This window comes from Bison bison, unplaced genomic scaffold (genome assembly GCF_000754665.1).
Source record: "Bison bison bison isolate TAMUID 2011002044 unplaced genomic scaffold, Bison_UMD1.0 scf7180017864243, whole genome shotgun sequence".
NCBI lineage: Eukaryota > Metazoa > Chordata > Mammalia > Artiodactyla > Bovidae > Bison > Bison bison.
The window spans coordinates 1,627,195-1,646,520 of record NW_011494815.1 but is presented as its reverse complement, the minus strand read 5'-3'; the positions used below and the strand labels follow the sequence as shown (position 1 = coordinate 1,646,520).

Genomic DNA, 19,326 nt, shown 5'->3' with positions numbered 1-19,326 from the left:
TCACAGCTATTTGTAACAGCTTCTTTTCAGAGCTATTTGTCATCTTAATGCTCACCCCCTACTGGGTAACATTATGCTGATTGGACCTGGTAAGATGGAAGTGACAACCAGTTTAGAAACACCATTATTATCATGAATGTGAAAGATAAATTCCACCATCTAGCTTATCCTGCCTCACACACTGAAGTGTTACTCAGTCTTAGGTGCCTCTTTGGTATTAGGGAGTAAAATCCTAGGGAGCAGAAGTAAAGAAAAGGGAAATGAGGCAGGGAAGAAGAAACTGCTGATGAGAGAGATTATATGATTGGTCCCTTAGTATTGTGAGAGTGTCTCTCAGATGCCTCATAAATGACCATCTCAGGACAGTGCATCTGGGAGAAATAGGGAGAGAAGTATATTTTCTGGCTTCCATTGGCTAAATATTGCTTCCTGGGGTGTTATTTCTACTAACTTCCAGGTTTCTCAGAGTGGGTTATACAGTGTGTCACAGGTCAGCACCCACAGGACGGCCCTGAGTAGGAACGGAGAAGTGCTCAGTGTGGAGAAAGGGCAGGGGCTATGACACGGGCAGGGACTCCAGGGGTCTGGAAATTCCCGCCAACTGGGAAAGGGAGCTGAGTTTTTTATCCATGAGCTCCTGCAGGCCATTGGTTGAGAGCAGCGGGGAGGTCAGCATTAATTCCCTAGCAGCCAGAGAAAACACTCAGGCGAAGGGCAGCAGTCGCTGACAGCTGGATGGCCTTGTCTATACTGCACATGAGTGATGGAGGCAGAGAGTAGGCACTGGCAGTGGCACCTAAGAGGTATTTTACACACTCTTCCCTTTTGCTTTTGCCCTCTTCCCACTAAGACTGTCAGATTTTCAAATTCATCTCACTTATGAAGAGGGCTTCCCTGGTGGCTCACAGGTTAGAGTATCTGCCTGCAATGCGGAAGATCTGAGTTCGATCCCTGGGTTGGGAAGATCCTCTGGAGAAGGAAATGGCAACCCACTCCAGTATTCTTGCCTGGAAAATCCCATGGACAGAGGAGCCTGGTGGGCTACAGTCCACGGGGTAGCAAAGAGTTGGACAGGACTGAGCGACTTCACTTACTCACTTATGAAGAACAAATCGACTCTTCTCAGCCCATGGTCCCCTTTGGTGTATCCAAACACATCAAGGCGCTCTTCAGAACTAAAGCATCCTCCGTGGAAGGCACTTTGGGGATTGCACTGTCATTGTTTCCTCTTGATTACCCAAAAGGCGGTGCTTTTCTCTGAATAGTTAATTCTTCTCTGGTCCACTAGCTAGGTCTCTTCTTTTTCTGCTCTTGAAACCAGATGAGGGTGCAAGGTTTGAGTGTCTCTTGTGAACTTCCTCACCACAACTCCACAAGAGAGATGTTATCCCCATGTTCTGAGGAAGCAGGTTCAGAAAGAGGTGTGCTATGTGCTTATATGGGTATGTGCGCAGTCGCTAAGTCATGTCCGACTCTTGGTGACCCCATGGACCGTAGCCTGCCAGGCTCCTCTGTCCGTGGGATTTCCAAGGGATGCATACTGGAGTGGGTTGTCATTTCCTCCTCCAGGGGACCTTCCTGACCCAGGGGTCGAACCTGTGTCTCGTGCAGCTCTAGCATTGGCAGGTGGATTCTTTGCCACTGAGCCACCTGGGAAGCCCCACTTTATCCCAAACCACAACCCAGAATCCTTCTGATTTTTGTGCCCCTTCTAACTGATTGAAACAGTCTGGAGGATGCTTTTGGAGACCGAGTTTACTGGGACACTTGAGTGGTATATAGGAAAATGCAACAGCCCATTAATTTAATTGAGTCCTGGAAGAGCTGGGACATAGATCCCCTATCTCCACACGTCTCGATCTTGTAGATTGTACTGAAGCCATGGTAAACAATTTAGACCAGTTCCAGTATGACACAAAGCTTCCTCTTGGCTATTTCTACAACTTCATATTGAATAGAAGGAAATCGCTTAAACCCTCAAAACACAGTCTGGCAGGAGGCGAACTGCCTTGCTTGGCATGCTGCCCTCATCCCTCCCACACGAGCAGCTGGGACCATTTGGTCCCCTTCAACTCCCAGGCCAGACACCCTCTCTGTCCTCCATCATCAGTCAGTTCACAGTTCCCCCCTCCAGGCCCAGCTTTAAAATGAGAGCCCTGATTGCTGATGAACATGGTCTGACTTCCCAGGAGAAATAAGTACAAAATTAGAAATATTAACATGCATCTATCTCGTCATTTATAGGAAAGAAATGTGCTCTTGGGATGTTTAGATTCTAGTGAACTGGATATTAGCAGATATTTACACAGAACCAACAAATATAAAATGTGTACACAGGACTTCCCTGCCAGAGTAGTAAAGGAAACTGCTGCCTTATGCGTATGTATCTTGGACTGATAAATTGGACCACGATCAAGCCCACCAATCAAAACACACCTGTTCTTTCACACATCAGGTAACATGCATAACTGAGGGGGACCAGGTTTGTTTCATCATGGCATTTTAGTTTTCATTCTTTCAATGTAGATATACTTAATTGGTGTATTAAACATGAAGAAATATGTTCTTCCACATCTTTCTTGAAACATGCCCCCCTTCTCTATCTGCATATCTTTCCCCCCCTATTTTTAACAGTGACACGAGCACTCAATCTATTCCACTTTTTTCTTTCTTATAAAAGGCAGAGTGCATATGTGATGATAAATGGCAAATGATTCTTAGCTTTGGTGTTGGGGAACAATAGGGATGGTAGTGAAACTGAAAGTTACTCAGTCAGGTCTGACTCTTTGCAACCCCATGAACTATATAGTCCATGGAATTCTCAGGCCAGAATATTGGAGTGGGTAGCATTTCCCTTCTTCAGGGGATCTTCCCAACCCAGGGATCAAACCCAGGTCTCTGGTATAGAAGGTGGATTCTTTACCAGCTGAGCCACAAGGAAGCCCAAGAATACTGGAATGGGTAGTCTATCCCTTCTCCAGCAGATCTTCCAGACCCAGGAATCAAACTGGGGTCTCCTGCATTGCAGGTGGATTCTTTGCCAACTGAGCTATCAGGGAAGCCAGGGATGGTAGGGACCATGGCAAACTGTAGAAATTGGCCTTGACTGAAGGTAGTGGTCCCTTTCAATGCAAATCAACCACTGGCACAAGGAACACAAGTCCCGTTTACCAGGTTTTCCAAAAATTTAAAAAGAAGCCAGAAATCTGGATTTTAATGTAAACCAACTAATTATCAAATATGAAGTGAAGTGAGAAGTCGCTCAGTCGTGTCTGACTCTTTGTGACCCATGGACTGTAGTCCACCAGGCTCTTCAGTCCATGGGATTTTCCAGGCACAAATACTGGAGTGAGTTGCCATTTCCTTCTCCAGGGGATCTTCCTGACCCAGGGATCGAACCCAGGTCTCCTGCATTGTAGGCAGACGCTTTACCATCCAAGCTAAATTATCAAATATATTGCTAACTAATTTAATTTGGAGATTGATACCAGGCACCTGAACAATACCTATCTATGGGCCAAGCTAAGCCACCAGTTCATAGCCTTCAGTTTTAAGTGTTAAACAGAACAATAGAACTATTATATAATCATAGTCAATGTGGCTCTTTCGAAGCAATATAGAATTATAGTTCTAAGAAAGTCAATTACATTCCCAGTCATTATGGTACTTTATAAAGAATAAAAAATATAGAACTAATAAGGCAAATTCCTTATAGTTAGTAAACCATAATAAAATGCTTTGTCCAGCACACTGTGACTGCAAGTGGGAAAGAATTCATCTTCACAGACAATATGAAGAGAATAAGAAAGAAGCCTGATCGTGCTGTTAGAATGCACTGGATCTGGTGTATTAGTTTCACGTGGGGCCATCCTAGCTCTAGAGCTGCGTTGGCTGTTTTACCGCTCCCTCCTGCTTGCACTCGCAGACCCCCGTCTGGGTTAACTTTACAACTCTATTTAAGCCTCTCTGGCCTTCTCCAGGCCATGCTGAATTTTCTGTCTGTTTTGAAGACTGTGTGCATTAACTCCAGACCTGACCCCTCACATCTGTACAGCACTTTACAGTGGACAGAGCACTGCTGCATGCATGTGATCTCACTGAGACTCACAGTCATGCACTCACAGCAAGATCATTACATCCATTTTATAGATGATGAAATAAAAAGTCAGATAAGGACAGGATCTGTCCAATGTGGGCCAGAACTGGCCGGGAATCCAGGCTCCTGACTCCAGGCTTGAGCTCCCTTTGGAGCCCTTACTGCCTGTGTGGGTATTAACCCCTTCATGCCTGAGTGCTCCATAACTCCAGTGCGATTTTGCTCTTAAGGGTGGGAAAATGGGTCTAATCTTGTTGTTACAGACAGCTAGCATGACAGGGTGGTGAAGAGCATGGGTGTTGGCCAATGTCATGCACTAGCTCGGGCACTTTTTAGACCTCAGCTTCCTAATCTATGAAATGAGGATCACTGAAGTACCACCTATCCAGGACTGTTGCATGGATTGACCTTTGTGAATAAAGCATTTAGCACAGGGCCTGGGACACAGTCAGCACTCAATACATGTTAGCTACTATGTCCACCACCATCCCATCTCTGCAGGGCCAACTCATATTACTGTCTCACTTGGCAGGTGGTGACTTGTCATCTAGAAATGAAAACCAGGAACTGACCACAGAGCCACAGCCCAGTGTGGCTACTTCATACATGGGGGAGAGAGGACCCTGCGCCTGCCTGGCTTCAGAACTGTCCAAGTCTCAGCTCATCTCAGCTGGGCCTCCTCTCCCCCAGATATCTTACACTACTGGGCCTGGTGATAATCATAATAAAGAGCCACCATTTGAGGGTTTAGCCAGTGCCAGGCCCTGTGCTATGCCTAGTGCACGTGGAACAGTCTACCCTCGGCTCCTCCTTCCCCTGTGAACTCTCCTGATGGCTTTTGGGGACTGAGACTGGTTCATCTTTCCCCAGTCATCACAGTGCCTGGAGTGGTATCTCACTTAAAAATTGTGTTCCTTCCCCTGTTTATTGGCATCTCCTATGGCCAGTTACTGTTTTAGACAGAGAACAAAACAGATGTAAATTCTTGCTCTCCCGGAGCTTATGTTCTGGTGGCGGGAGATGGTGGTGCAGGCAAAGCACAAAGAGGAGAAGCTTGGAATATTAGATATATTTACATTTAAAAAATTAGGATTCTCTTTATTGCATTTATTTACATGTATCACTTATTCCCCTTCACCCCGCCCCCACCAAATGTGCCGTTCCTGGGCGTTCAAGGGAGTTGCGAGTCAGGGGTGCAGGGCAGGGTCCAATCCAGCTGCGTGACCTTGGGACATTCCCTGCATCTCTCTGAGCCTCCAGGTTCTTCGTTGTCATTTAGGGAAATCACAGCGATTCCAGCCTCTCTTGGCTGGTGAGAAGATTCCATTGGCCGGTGAAAAGGGAGTGTTCTGTCGGCCTGGCAGCCCGGACACTGATAGACTAGAGGGCGGGAGGGAGCTGCCCGCTGACCCAGACGAGCGCGGGCGCGGGGCTTTTCTTGGTTACCCAAGGCCGCCCGGGTGGAAGCTGCGGCTGGGGGGCGCGCATCCGTCGAGGGGGAAAGGGGCGTGGGCAGGCGGTAATTGCAGCCAGGAGTCCCGGGGTTTGAGTGCGCCGCTGCGGCTCTGCCCGAGGTGGGGCGCGGCGCGGCTCGCGCGGGAGCGCTGGGTGCGGCGCAGTCGGGTTTCGGTGACTCAGGACGCGGGCAGTGCTGGGATCCTGCTCGCCGCTGCCGCTGCCGCTGCCGCTGCCCCTGCCCAGCGCCGTCTTTGTTCCAGGCAGGAAGGACGAGCGGCCCGCGCGCAAGGTCCGTTGCAGTCTGCAGAGCTCGGCGGCCCGGTGCCCTCGGGGGCCCGCCGAACGGCGGGATGGCGCCCAGGTATGACTCGCTACCCCGCGCCCCAGCCCCCGGCCCCTACCGCCCGCCTCACCTTTCTCCCTCGACCACTTCTTGCAGGAGGGACGCACAGTGCTGGCGCCTGCTTTTGCTGCTTTCCACCTCCGCGCTTCTGCCCGGTGTCACTCGGACCCGCTCCGCGACAGGTAAGCAGCCCGGCCCGAGCGCTGCACCGGCAACCTCCGCGTCCCCGAGTAACTAGTTCGGTCGTTGGCGGCGGGAGCGGCTGCGGGGCGCGCCTCATTCCTGGACATAAAAGGGAGTCCTCGTCGCTCGGGGCGCACTGGTGGTTCGGCTGCGGCTTCCCCAGGCGGTGCAGGGGATTCGAGGGTTGAAAAAGAGTCTCTGGGCGGCCGAAGCGGGCGGAGCAGTATCCTGGAACCCGAGGCGTCTGAGCTAGGCGCAGCCCTTTCAATCTTGGGCATAGAGGGACTTTGGAAGCCCAGTAACAGTGCCAGCGGTCTCTACTGGAATAGTTCGCTCCAGCTCACCCAGCGCCCGCGCTCAGGTGGTGCGTGCTGGTTGGCTTATTGCAAGGGCAGATGTGATGACCCGTCTGTACACAGGTGCGGAAGCAGACCGCCACCACCTGGCGCTTTGCCGCGCAAGAAATAACGGGACCGAATTGCTCTGATACCTAACTTAGCCCTGAGTTACCTGGAGAACCCCATCCATCGTGGGCAGTGACTCTATGGATGATGGGAAGAGCTATAGACTGGGAACCAGGGGATCTGGTACTTTCTGTTCCTGGGTCTTTGTTTCCCCACCAAGACCCAGAGGCGGTTGTATGAAAAGAATATAAGTTAAAATAGTTTTGACCTAAGGTGTGTGGCTGGATTAGGTGCCATTGGACAATGAATTTTACTATTCTGTGCCTCACTTTTCATATCTGAAAAAGGGAAATACTTAGACCACCTTTCCTCCTAGGGATGCTGTGAAGATTAAAAGAGATATTAGAAATAATATGCTTTCCACACCATGACACAAAATAAGTGATGGAAACTGCAAGTTGATCCTTGCAGTAGCTATGTTGGAAAGCATTGCAGGCATTTTTACAGCAGAGGATACTCAGGGTGAGACAGGCTTTAGAAACTGTTCTGTGCAAAAGGCAGGGCTTGGGCCCAGGTCTCTAGGCTTTCTTTCCCTGCTCAGCCCTTTCTCCATGCAGTTTTGCAGGAGAACTACCGCGCCTCAAATAGTAGCCTCTGACTGCGTTTGGAATTAGGAGATTAGTACACACTCTCAACAGGAGTAAGTGAGCAGTGTGCAGGGATACTGTGGTGGGGGAGACAACCTCTATCCCTTGAAAGAAACTGACAACCGCCTCGCTGGCTGTGTTTAACTCTCTGTGTGCTAGAGGAAAGCTGGGACAGCCCAGACTGTGTCTCCTTGGGAGCAAGACTCAAAGGCCATGACAACTTTTCCTGCCAGAGCATCCGACTGGCATTTCTTACAGATCAAAGGGCAGCTGGAGCACAGTTTTGGCTTCTCAGCACTGTGGCCCATGTCAGAACGTTGCAATTTTGCATGTGACATAGGGTACTGCCAACTCAGTGGCAGAGGGCATTTTCAGATTCTGTGGTCTTTTGTGAACTTTGCTGTAACCCCATCCCCCAAATGGAGAAGGTTCTGGAGTTTCTTTCTCCTCCTGCATTTGTAGGCTGGCTCCCTCAATGCCAGGTCAGGGCTGTTTTTCTAACACAGAAGAAGTCCTGTAAATATCCATAATGTAAAAAGGGCCTGCCAGGAAACCCTCGGGAGATGAAAAGGGCCTGGAGAGGGCCATTTGCAATTGATGGGTAATTGATGAATATTCACTGTCCCTCTGGGATTCTGGAGAGACTCTTCCTAGATGTGGAATATCCTCTGCAAGTCAAATCTTGCATGAAGTTTATTGAGGCTAATGCTTGTAAACCACTTCATAGGTGTGTATGATACGTTCATACTTCATTCACCCAGTCCTCACAATCACTCCAGGAGCTGGGTACTGGGACTGTGCTCAGATGAGGAAACAAGGCCCAAAGTCCAGAGGCTTCTCAGCTCCCAAGGGTTTCCTGGCCCACCCTGTTTAAAGAGACCCTTGTCAATGGGCCCCTTGTCCCCCACATCGACGTTTCGTGTCTGATTTCTTTCACTCAGCATGTTTTTGAGGTTCATTGATGTTGTAGCATGTATTAGTACTTCATTATTTTATGACCAAATAATGTTTCATTGTATGGATATAGTGCGATTTGTTTATCCATTCTTCCATTGATAGAGCCATTTGTGTTGTTTAAGCTTTTTGGCTGTTATGGTTAGTGGTTTTGCGACATTTGGGTACAAGGACTTGAGTACTTGCTTTCAATTATTTTGGTTGTATACCCAACAGTGAAATTGCTGGGTTATATCATAATTCCACACTTAAATTTTAGGAAACTCTTTAACTATTGTCCATAGTAGCTGAACCATTTCACATTCCCACCGGCAGTGTACAAGGGTTCCAATTTTTTCGTATCCTTTCCAACACTTGTTATTTTCTGCTTTTTAGGTTACAGCCATCTTAGTGGTAGCTTTCTGTGGTTTTGATTTGCATTTCCCTAATGACTAATGATGTTGAGCATCTCTTCATGTGTTTCTTGGCCATTTGTGGGTCTTTTCTGGGAGAAACTCTGAATACTAATCAGGGCAGGTTTAGGATTTCCCGCTAATCCTCTGACTCTTGCTGGTGGCCAGCTGATGTGCTTTCCTGAGTGAGAGACAAGGGGATGGGAGTCACAGCTAGGATTTTACATCACTGGCCTCCTGGCTTACCTATGCTCTAGCCTGTAATGAGTTCCTGTTGTCCACGTACCATTAGAAGTTGTGATGAATATGAATGATTGTAGTATTTTAATTACTGGCTGAATTTTTGGTTTTCTCTAAAGTTGGGAATGCCTATGGTGGCATAAAGTCCTGCTTATATGTTTTATAGCAGATTGAAAACTGTTTTACAGCAGATTGAGGCTGAAAACCCTCGGCACACTGAACCACTCATAGCTCCCCATGTATATTTGGGATTTTGTAGTTTCCTTGACTGTTCACAAGATGTGAATGAATCTCCCTGTAGACAGGGTGCACTTCCTCACCCTGTTTCTCTTTAGGGTCTAATTCCACCTCCCAGCTTAAACAGCATCTCTTACAGGGAGCCTTCCCTAGGTCTCCCCAGCTGATCTTTCTCATCACTAAGCCACCACAGCCCTTCATCTATCTTTCCAGCACCAGCCACTGTCTCACCCTGTGCTGACAAAGTATTTATTTCACACTTTTTTTCTATGAGAGCACCTTGAGGGTGTGGATCATGCCTTATTCATCCAGAATTTGCCACTTGGACCTTGGCCATTTCATTGTTATGATAAATAGTGCTGTTGGGAACATCTTCAGACAAATGACCTTTGTTTTCTTCTGGGATTATTTCCTTTAACTAGATTTCCGCAAACAGATTTGCCCGTCAAATAACAGACTAGTTGGATAGTTCTTAATATATATTTAGATGGGTCTTTCTGAGATACAAATTGAATCGTGTTGCTCCTTAGTTTAATTGCTCCTGCTGGGTTCCCCGTGCACCTAGGATGGAGTAATGCTTCTTGCCTCCAAGTCCCCCTGTGCCCCACCTCTGTGTCTTTGCATGGGCCAGTCCCTTTTTGAGAATGCCTTTCCCCTTGTTCACCTAGCACCCCCTCATTCATCCTTTAGGATTCCTCTCTGGGAAGCCCTCCTATTTTACCAGGTATGTTGACTGTCTCTCCTCTGGGCGAACACTATATATCACCACCTCTCAGTCACAGGGCTTCCCAGGCTGGACCATGACCATTGATTACTCATCTGTTCGCCACCCGCACCCACCCCCCCTCCACTACACAGGGAGTTCTGTGAGCCAGGGACTGGGCCTTGCCCAGATTCTGAATCCCAGAACCTAGCACTGGGCCTGGCACAGAGTAGGTGCTCAATGACTCAAGAAGGGAAGGAATGGGCAGGTCCAGCCTGTGGTCTAGGGAGAATGCACCCATTTACCATGTCCTCTGCCAGGTCTAAGTCCTCCCCATTTTTCCACAGTTCTGCCAACTGTGGAGTGGCCATGGCTGAGTAATCAGGGCACGTTATAGGGCTTTTAGTTTTATTTAATGACTTTAATAACTAGTTATGCTGGAATTTACCCTAATGTTACTTTGCTCTTTATCTTTTTTCCATTACATCTATTTGTGTAAACAATTCATTTTCTAGCTTATCCCGCTCATACCTGAAAAGCCTCTATTTTGTCAAAATCTGTGCATTTATCTTTCTCTGCTAGCTTAATATATGAACTTATTTTCAAGTTTTCCTTGAATGTCCACAGCTTGATCCATTTAAAATGGACCAGTGATTAAATAGATTACATAGAGTATATGCTGTGGTTAGTTCTTTTTCAAACTGGTACCCAGGATTCCCTGAAATACTAATTAAAATGTAAACTATTGTTCTATCATAGCATTGCTTCTGGTTATCTTATAAAATTTTCCTTTTCATGATAGAATTTTTTTGTGTAATCTTTATACTATTCTTATGCATATGTGTTATTTTTTTAAAAATTCCACATGGTCCTGATAACTATTGTTTTGTAATATGTCTTAAAATCTGGTAAGGGAAGTTACCCCTTCCTTCTTCACTAAGTCATAAATCCTTAGCATAGACTGATTTATCACATAATTTTCTCATGATATGATTGGATACTGGGAGTGTTGTAGTGGTGGTGGGTGGGTGAGGATTATAAAAAGTGAGGTAATCTTACAATAAGATTCAGTTTAAGACCTTAATATGCGGTAAGGAGAACAGATAAGCAACTAAGACTTCAAAGTCAGAGGAGCAGGTTGTGGGGCCTGAGTTATTGCTGTTGATACAGAGCACAGTTTGCTGAGATGGGTCAGAGGTGTTGGGAGGGGCCCAGTTTGCTCACTGACCTCCTTCTTCCTCTCCTTTTCAGGAGAAAAAAAAGTATAGGGTTAGAGCAGAACCTAGAGAAGGCCCAGACCTCTTTCTGGGCAAGATCTAACGAGGCAACACATGAGGCTTAGGTCACCTAGTGAGTAAACCCACTCCTTACCTCCAATCGGAATCAACTCAACTCAGCCCAACCTAATCCCCGTGCAATCCATCCCAACCCAACTGTATCCAGTCCAGTTCATCTCACACTTGTTACATGGATCACTTAAAGAACTGGACAGGGCAGAAAATTGTTCTGAGGGCCTTCATGTCTCTCTTGAGTGAGCAGGACCCTTGGTTTCAGGTGTTGGGAGAGCCCTTTTTCAGTTTGGAGAGCTTGGCTAGAATCTGGCCTGCAGAAAGCAGCGCTGCCTAGGTCTTTCCGGGAGTCACCCCTCCTGTCACTGAGCGCCTCAGATAGGGCCCAGTTTAAAAGCCCGCTTCACCACTGGGAGGTCTTTGCAACTAATCTCCTCCCAAAGTAAATGTCTGCTGAGGTCCTCAAAACTGTCAGCTCTGTTCTGTGTTCTAGCTACTACTATAGATTTCTGTCTTCTCCTGTATTTCCTGGCTGCCTGCCCTCTCTAAGGCCCACTGGGGTGGGTGGCGAGATGACTAAAGAGCCACATGGGACCCTGTGTCCATCGTGGAGGGACTCATAATCTAGTAGTAGAGACCGGGGTGCAGCAGCTGGCTTGAATGCTCTGGAGCTTGTCCCGAGTGTCCTAGTGTGGATGCAAGCAAGCCTCTGCACCACTGAAGTGGGGGTGTCCATTTACACCAGAAGATGGGGAGGCGGAGGGAGGTAAGCAGGCTTTGAAAGAAGAGATTTGTATTTTTCAATAACATTAAAATATTTTGATAATAAAAATAATAGTCACTGTACAAATCTAGGTTGAAAAACAAGGAGTTTTGAAAGGTCACATGTTATCTCATGACTCAGAGATAAACTCTGCTAACATTTGTGGACTGTTTTTCAAGTTTATTTTCCATGCCTAAATATGCACATATATATGTTATAACATGAATAGATCATTCTGTACATTGTATTTTGTTGCTTGACATTTTTTCCCTTAACTATTATCTAGATACTTCCTCTGGAACATTGAATATTCTTCCCTAAATCCTTTGTAATTGACAGAGTATTTCATTATGTGGATTTCCCATAATTAACCTAGGCCTCTTTTAATCCTTTAGGCTGTCTCCAGTTGTTCTTTCCATAAACACTGTTGTGATAACCCTATTCTTTTTTTAAATTTTATTTATTTTTTATATTAATTTTTATGAATTTATTTTGGCTGCACTGGGTCATCATTGCTGCGCGGGCTTCTCTCTAGTTGTGGAGAGCGGGGGCTACTCTCTAGATGCGGTGCTCGGACTTCTCATTGCAGTGGCTTCTCTTGTTGCAGAACACAGGCTCTAGACGCACAGGTTTCAGTAGCTGGGGTTCCTGGACTCTAGAGCACAAACTCAATAGCTGTGGCAGACGGAAGTAGTTGTTCCACAGCATGTGGGATTTTCCTGGACCAGAGATTGAGCCTGTGTCTCCTGTATTGGCAGGCAGATTCTTTACCACTGAGCCACCAGGGAAGCCCAGTGATGACCCTATTCTTGTATCTCTGTATTTGATCTTTTCCGTAATTATTTCTTAGCACAAACTCCTAAAACTGTTGGGTTTGGTGCTTGCCCAATTTTTTCAAAGTCTTTCATTGTGTTCTCTTTTTTTTGGAAGGTGTAGTAATCTATATTCCCTGCAACCGTGTAAGAGAATACCCGCCTAGCTTGCTCCACTGTTGTCCACTGCTGCTGTTTTTCTCACTGAAAGGAGAAAATGACAACAGGGCAAAGGACAGTGCCCAGCATTACTGCTCCAAATTGTCCTTAGCTGAATGGTGCTGGGGATTTCCTCCTCCTCCCTACCATTTGTTCATCAGTTTGGCATGGGCCTTGTGGCAGGGCTAGAGGAGAAGAGGGTTATTCAGGAAATTAGAATGCAGGAGCTCAGGTCACAAGGACTTTGGTGGTTCTCAACCCTGGCTGTACCTTAGACCCTGATGCCCAGTCCTCCCCACGTCCAGGGTTCTTCATTTGTCTGGGGTCTGGTTTTCTGCAGGTTTTAAAAGTTCTTGGTGTGATTCTAAAGTGAGGCCAGAGTTGAGAACAAGCAGTGCAGTCCAGTGACTTCGTTTCAAAGGTGACAGTCCTGAGTCCTAGAAAGGGAAGGTCTTACCCGTGATTGTAACGCAAATGAGAGGCAGAGCTGCCACTGGACCCCAGAGGAGCTCTGGGAGCCCACACCCTGGGTTCAGATCTCAGCACTGCTACTCCCTGTTGAGTGCCCTCTCTTATCCTTATTTTCCTTGTCTGTCAATTGGGACAATAATTCCTACTATGAGGAATAATGAGGGAAGCATGGGGCCTGTAATTGGTACAGTTCAGTACCTCTTTCCTTCCTGCTCCCACATCTCTGTGAGTCCCTGGAGGGCATGAACCCTACGTTATTTATCCATGTTTCCTCAGCGTCTGACATGGCACTGAATGGACACAATGAGCATTTGAACACATTTATGAAAGAATCATTCAAAGCCTGGGACTGTGGAGATCTGAGTGAAAACGCAGCATTAGGAACCCTGGACCATAGTGGAGTCTGTGTGAACCTCCAGCTCTGCTGGAAGCCCCCCCACAGCCATCCACTGTATGAGGGTGCTGCTGCTGCCGATGGTGGTGGTGGTGGAGGGGCCAAAGCAGGGTGGGAGCAGGGGCTGTGTACAACAGATACGTCTGGGATGGAGCACATTCCATGAAAGAAAATTGAAGGGACGCTTTTCCAGTCTTAAAAAGTTATAACCATTGCATTCTGTAGAACAGAGTCCAAAAAAAGGTGACAAATTCAACCTAAATCCATGAAGTTTCAACAGCGCCACACACTGTTGGGTCAGCCAGCTGCTTCTCCCCTTCCAGCTGTACAGTCTTAGTGCTAGCTTGTCCTGTCTTTGTTTCAGGCAAGCAAGTGTGTCTCCTGGCCTCCGTTCTCTCCACCTCCCCCTCTGTATTGCAGCCTTAGGAGTCTTCTGGCTTCTTTCCACTTAGGTGTGACCCACCAACCAGCAGTATCGGTATCACCTGGTGACTTTTTGAGCTGCAGACTCTCCGGTCCCGCTCACAGACCCAATGTATTAGAATCCGCATTTTAACAGGATCTTAACCTTTGAGCAGCAGTGTAAAACCAGCTCTTAGTATGTCACCCCCTGCTGTAGAACCTTTTGTCATCTTCCCAAGCTGACCAGCTGTGATAGGGAAAGTACTGGCCCTCCAAATATGTCCACGTCTTAATATTACCCCAGAAACTGTGAATATGTTAGGGTCCCAGACAAAGGGGAATTAGAGTGCATATGGAGTTAATATTGATAAATATCTAACCTTCAAAAAAGGAGAGGACCCTGGGTTACTCAGGTGGGCCCAGTGTCATCACAAGTGTCCTTGGAAGTGGAAGAGGGAGGTGATGTGAGAAGGACTTGACCTTCAGCAAATCAGTTGTATTTGCTGATGTTGAAGGTGGAGGAAGGGTCCATGAGCCAAGGAATACATGTAGCCTCTAGAACCTGGAAAAATCAAAAGAGAAAAAAAAACAGATTTTTTTCTTTAAAGCTTCCAGAAGGGAGCGCGATCTGCTTAATTTTGATCTAAGATCTGTGTTGGACTTCTGACCTACAAAACAGGAAGGTATTGGTCAATTCCATAACACAGTATGGAAAAATCCAAACAAACTTTTTGGCCAACCCACTAATACATTTATGTTGATTTAAGTCACATAATCCGCAGTAACTTGTTACAGCAACCATAGAAAATGATTTTAACTCTCCTTATCATGGCATTTGACACCCTCTGAAGTCCTCCCAGTATGCTGTTTTAGCCGCATCTCCTGGAGTGTCCCTCCTCATAGCCTTATCTCAAACTGCACAGTCCCCAGGGTGGCTGGAACGTTGGGAGGCATCCTGAGAGTCTGGACTAACGTTATTCTCCCCTGTACCTCCAGCACCTAGCCCCATCCCTGGCTCTGGCAGGTACTTGGTCAATGCTCGTTAAATGAATAACCCAATGGAAGCCTGCTGTATTCTTTCAGATCACCACCAGCCACATAGGGTCCCTAGTAGGCTGGAGGCAGATATGGCAACAGAGGGGTTCCGCTTCGATGTTCCCCTGCTCTTTTATTTTGGGCAAATGGTCGGCTCTCTATGAGCCTCAGTTTCCATATCCTGGAAATAAAGGAATTGGACTAGATGAACCCTAAATGCACTGTTAACTGGAACTTTCTAGGATATCTGAGTTCACTTTGCCCAAACTTTGTGGCAGCTGTGGGAGGTGATTCAACTCAGCAGCTCTCAGTCTGGTTCCCACCCTTCCCTGACATCCTTTTCCGTGGGTCAGGGTACAGAACTGTGCCCAATGGCTGTGTGTATTTGGTACAAAACGGCGACCACAGATTTTCTCCTTTCCTCTCGAGTTAAAATGTCAAATTACTCACTCTCTCACAGGACGAAAAAGGGAGGGTAAAAGAAACCATTTCTCACTGCAGAGTTTTTCCATGTGACACATTTTCTAATTTTATTTCAGGTTTAACTGTCTAGAGTAGGTGGTGCCATTTCAGCGTCTCCCCCTCCCCTTTTAGAATATGAGCTTCCAGTTGAAGAAGTGGAATGGTTTTGCTTGTTTAACATTTGCAAGTGTGGGCTGCTATCAAGCTGCAGCTGAATGTCTTCATTTTCTCTGCTGCAGGAAGTGCTCTTAGGTGCACAGCACTAAGCTAATAGTAGGATTCCTGGGGTCTGGACCCTCTGTGGGGAGCTTGGCCAAGTCACTTCCACTCTTGGACTCAGACACTTAATCTGCAAAGAGAGGGAAAGGCTGGGTCACTATAGAGACTGCATGGCCCATGGGAAGGACTGTTTGGTGGGCCCTGTTTCTAAGAGTAGTTTTGTTTGAAACTTTGTTGGAATCATGTGCCCCTAAGTTTATATTTGCCATTAGCTTTGTCATCTCTGCGCTGTCGCTGGAAGTGCATGGAATGACCGAGTTTTCAGCGCCTGGGGAAGACTGTTGTGACTTTGTTTCAGAGAAATTGATTCTGCCCCTGCAAGGTCGGTTTCATCCAATCTCATCCTTTCATTCCTTCACCCCACTGGGTCCAGGCCTGTGTCATGCTCAGTAAGGGACTGTCACAGCAGCTCCCTGTCCTGGCCTAAGACCCCCCATCTTTCTGACCTCTAGTGCATCTTCTCACTGCAACCTGAGTGGCAGATGCCATCATGTCACATCCCATGAGAACCCTTCCCTGCTTTCCATTGCAGCACCTGAAATTCTACCCCAAAGCTCTTAGTAGAGTGCCTGGAACACCATGAACCCTCAGTGAAGGGTAATGGCCATGGTGATGAGGTTCAAACTCAATGCTAACTGATGAGTTAAACTAACTGACGGTCCCTAAACCTTCCTGTGGCCTCTTTCAGCATAGCTTGTACCTGGTTTCTTCCATCAGAATCACTTGTAAGTCCATCTCTCCAAGGATAGGGAGAGCCAGGGCAATGCCATTCGTCTTTGGAGTTCAGAGTCATTGACCTTGCAGTGGAGGGAGATAAACAGCCATAATCCAATGTGGGAAAAAAGAGATATAGTTAAGCATGGACTTTGGAAGTATGGTTGCATGAGTTGGATAGATTTAATGCCAAAATTTCTTGATGGTCATCCTGCTTGTCACTGCCTGGTAGGTTTTTCAGTCACTCATTTGTTCCCTCACTTTTTTTTTTTATTTTATTTTTAAACTTTACAATATTAGTTTTGCCAAATATCGAAATGAATCCGCCACAGGTATACATGTGTTCCCCATCCTGAACCCTCCTCCCTCCTCCCTCCCCACACCCTCCCTCTGGGTCGTCCCAGTGCACCAGCCCCAAGCATCCAGTTTCGTGCATCGAACCTGGACTGGCGACTTGTTTCATACATGGTATTATACATGTTTCAATGCTATTCTCCCAAATCTCCCCACCCTCTCCCTCTCCCACAGAGTCCATAAGACTGTTCTATACATCAGTGTCTCTTTTGCTGTCTCGTACACAGGGTTATTGTTACCATCTTTCTTTTATTTAATAAATATTTATTAGCTGCTTACTGTGTGCAAGGCAGTGTGGTACATCCTGGGTATAAAATGATGAACAACGTAGGCATGGCTCCCCACATTGTGGAGCCTAGACTCTAATGCGGGACATAGATACTAAACAAAGGGTTGTGCTGCTGCTGCTGCTGCTGCTAAGTCGCTTCAGTCGTGTCCGACTCTGTGCGACCCCATAGACGGCAGCCCACAAGGCTCCCTTGTCCCTGGGATTCTCCGGGCAAGAACACTGGAGTGGGTTGCCATTGCCTTCTCCATTGTGTGAAAGTGAAAAGTGAAAGTGAAGTCGCTCAGTCATGTCCGACTCTTCACGACCCCATGGACTGCAGCCTACCAGGCTCCTCCATCCATGGGATTTTCTAGGCAAGAGTACTGGAGTGGGGTGCCATTGCCATCTCTGAAAGGGTTGTACAAAAAGCCCTAAATACCTATGAAGAATAAAAAGAGTTATGGAGAAGTAGGGACCTGTGAGAGGCTTCCCAGGTGGCTCTAGTGGTAAAGAACTCACCTGCCAATGCAGGTTAGACATAAGAGATGCAGGTTCGATCCCTGGGTCAGAAAGATCCTCCAGAGAAGGGCACGGGAACTTTCCAACCCACTCCAGTATTCTTGCCTGGAGAATCCCTTGTTCAGTGGAGCCTGGCAGTCTGCAGTCCATGGGATTGCAAAGAGTCAGACACGACTGAAGCAACCTAGCACACACATACAATGGGAACTATGAGAGCACACTCGTGGCCACTCTGATCTGTACTGTGGTGTCAGGAAACGCTCCCCAAGTTATGACAATTTAGCCAGGAAAGGGGTGGGGCTGATGGACTAAAAGAGAAGGAGAGTGTTCTAGGTAGAGGCGACTGAATGAGAAGAAGATGGAAGCAGCCTCCTGGTGTGTGGCCTGAGCAGTTAATTCTCCAAGCCTAGGCAGGGAGGGAGGCTGGGATGGGACAGGACAGGACGGGACGGGATGGGGCTGGAGTGTGTGTATGTTGGGGGGTGGTCTCCAGTCTCCAGCATGAAAGCAGAGCCTCCGTGGGGTAGCTGCTTTTCTGACCCTGGCTCTGGGTGAGCCTCTGGGCTTCTGCCATGCCTTGGGTCCTGCCCAGTGCTCATAGCCCTGGGTGAGGGCCTCTGAGTGCTCCTTCCTGCCTGGCTCTTGCCTCTACTTACCCAAAAGCTAATGGCTTCAGCGAGCGGCACAGGGTCTCCACCTTTGTGTTGCCCAAGAGACATGTTTGTGAGAGACTTTCAGTAAAATGATAGGGAAGCAGGGGTGAATGAGAGCCCAGAGCAGGGTCTCTGGTCCCACCTCGGCCACACAGAGCCTCCTAGGCTGACCCAACTGCCCAGCTGAGAGGTCGGGAAGGTCATGGGGAAACGATTCTAAGAATTGCCCTCTGCAGTTAGTCTACAGTTAGTCTTGGCTCTGAAAAGCTTCTTCCTGTCTGAAATGAAGGGTTGGACCCGCCCTGAGGCTCATCCAGATATTATCTCTTCTGATTTCTCTCTCTGGATGTCTGTGTTCAGAATGTGTATCCACAAGCACAACGCAGAATTCTCTTGCCAGGGAATGGAGGTCGCGGGAATAACTCAGGTGGGAAGTTTTTAGATGTTTTCACTTGGGGACCAAGTCCTTTAGAGATGGTGGCGGAAGAGCGATGCATTGCCCACTTCTGTCCTGGCCGTTCCTGTACAGACCTGCTTCTCAAACAGGGTGTGCTCGTGGTCCTTGGCTGTGTGACAGTGACATGCAAAGCCACATTGTTTATTTCCGCATCCATTTTACCCAGCGGTTGGTAACTTGGGGAGTCCAGTGACAACTGGGAAGTAATTTAGAACATTTTTATACTAAACAGTCCACAGTTATTATGGAGTGGACTGCAAAACTTAAGTGCTTTTAACAATAGAACAGGAGACTTTAATTAAATTTCCAAGCTCTGAACGGGGGTGGGGCAGGGGGTGGGAAGGGTGGCTCTTTGGGTAGACCCAGGCCCCAAGGTGTAGGGTCCCCTCTCTCTGCTGGTAGGATGCTTTAGTGGAGATAATGTTACATATAGATTTGAGATCCCCAACTGGTGGGAGGCTTGAAATTATTGTAGTGGCTGCCAGAATCCATTCTTGTACAGACATTTCCTCCATCGATAGTTACCTCGTGCACTTGTGTGTGGAAAAGGCTATGGATGTGTTTTTAGCTTTTGATAAGATGGAAGTCGCTATTCTCCATAGCTGTTGTACTGGAACTTTCAGCTCCACGAGGGAAGA

The 19,326-nt window shown here is 47.3% G+C and overlaps 1 protein-coding gene across 2 annotated transcripts in view; it reads left to right on the top strand.

Annotated features, from left to right (window-relative positions):
• The first annotated feature begins 5,246 nt into the window (after positions 1-5,246).
• The window catches only part of COL15A1 (collagen, type XV, alpha 1), a 104,168-nt gene continuing 90,088 nt past the window's right edge, over positions 5,247-19,326 (top strand). Inside the window, exons 1-3 of one of the 2 annotated variants that reach the window (XM_010847040.1) lie at positions 5,247-5,408; positions 5,815-5,915; positions 5,994-6,079. In XM_010847040.1, coding sequence (XP_010845342.1) covers positions 5,905-5,915; positions 5,994-6,079 — 97 coding nt within the window. In that variant the 5' untranslated portion in view covers positions 5,247-5,408; positions 5,815-5,904. Of the gene's footprint in view, positions 5,916-5,993; positions 6,080-19,326 lie in introns of both variants that reach the window. The other variant, XM_010847039.1, reaches the window with a different exon arrangement.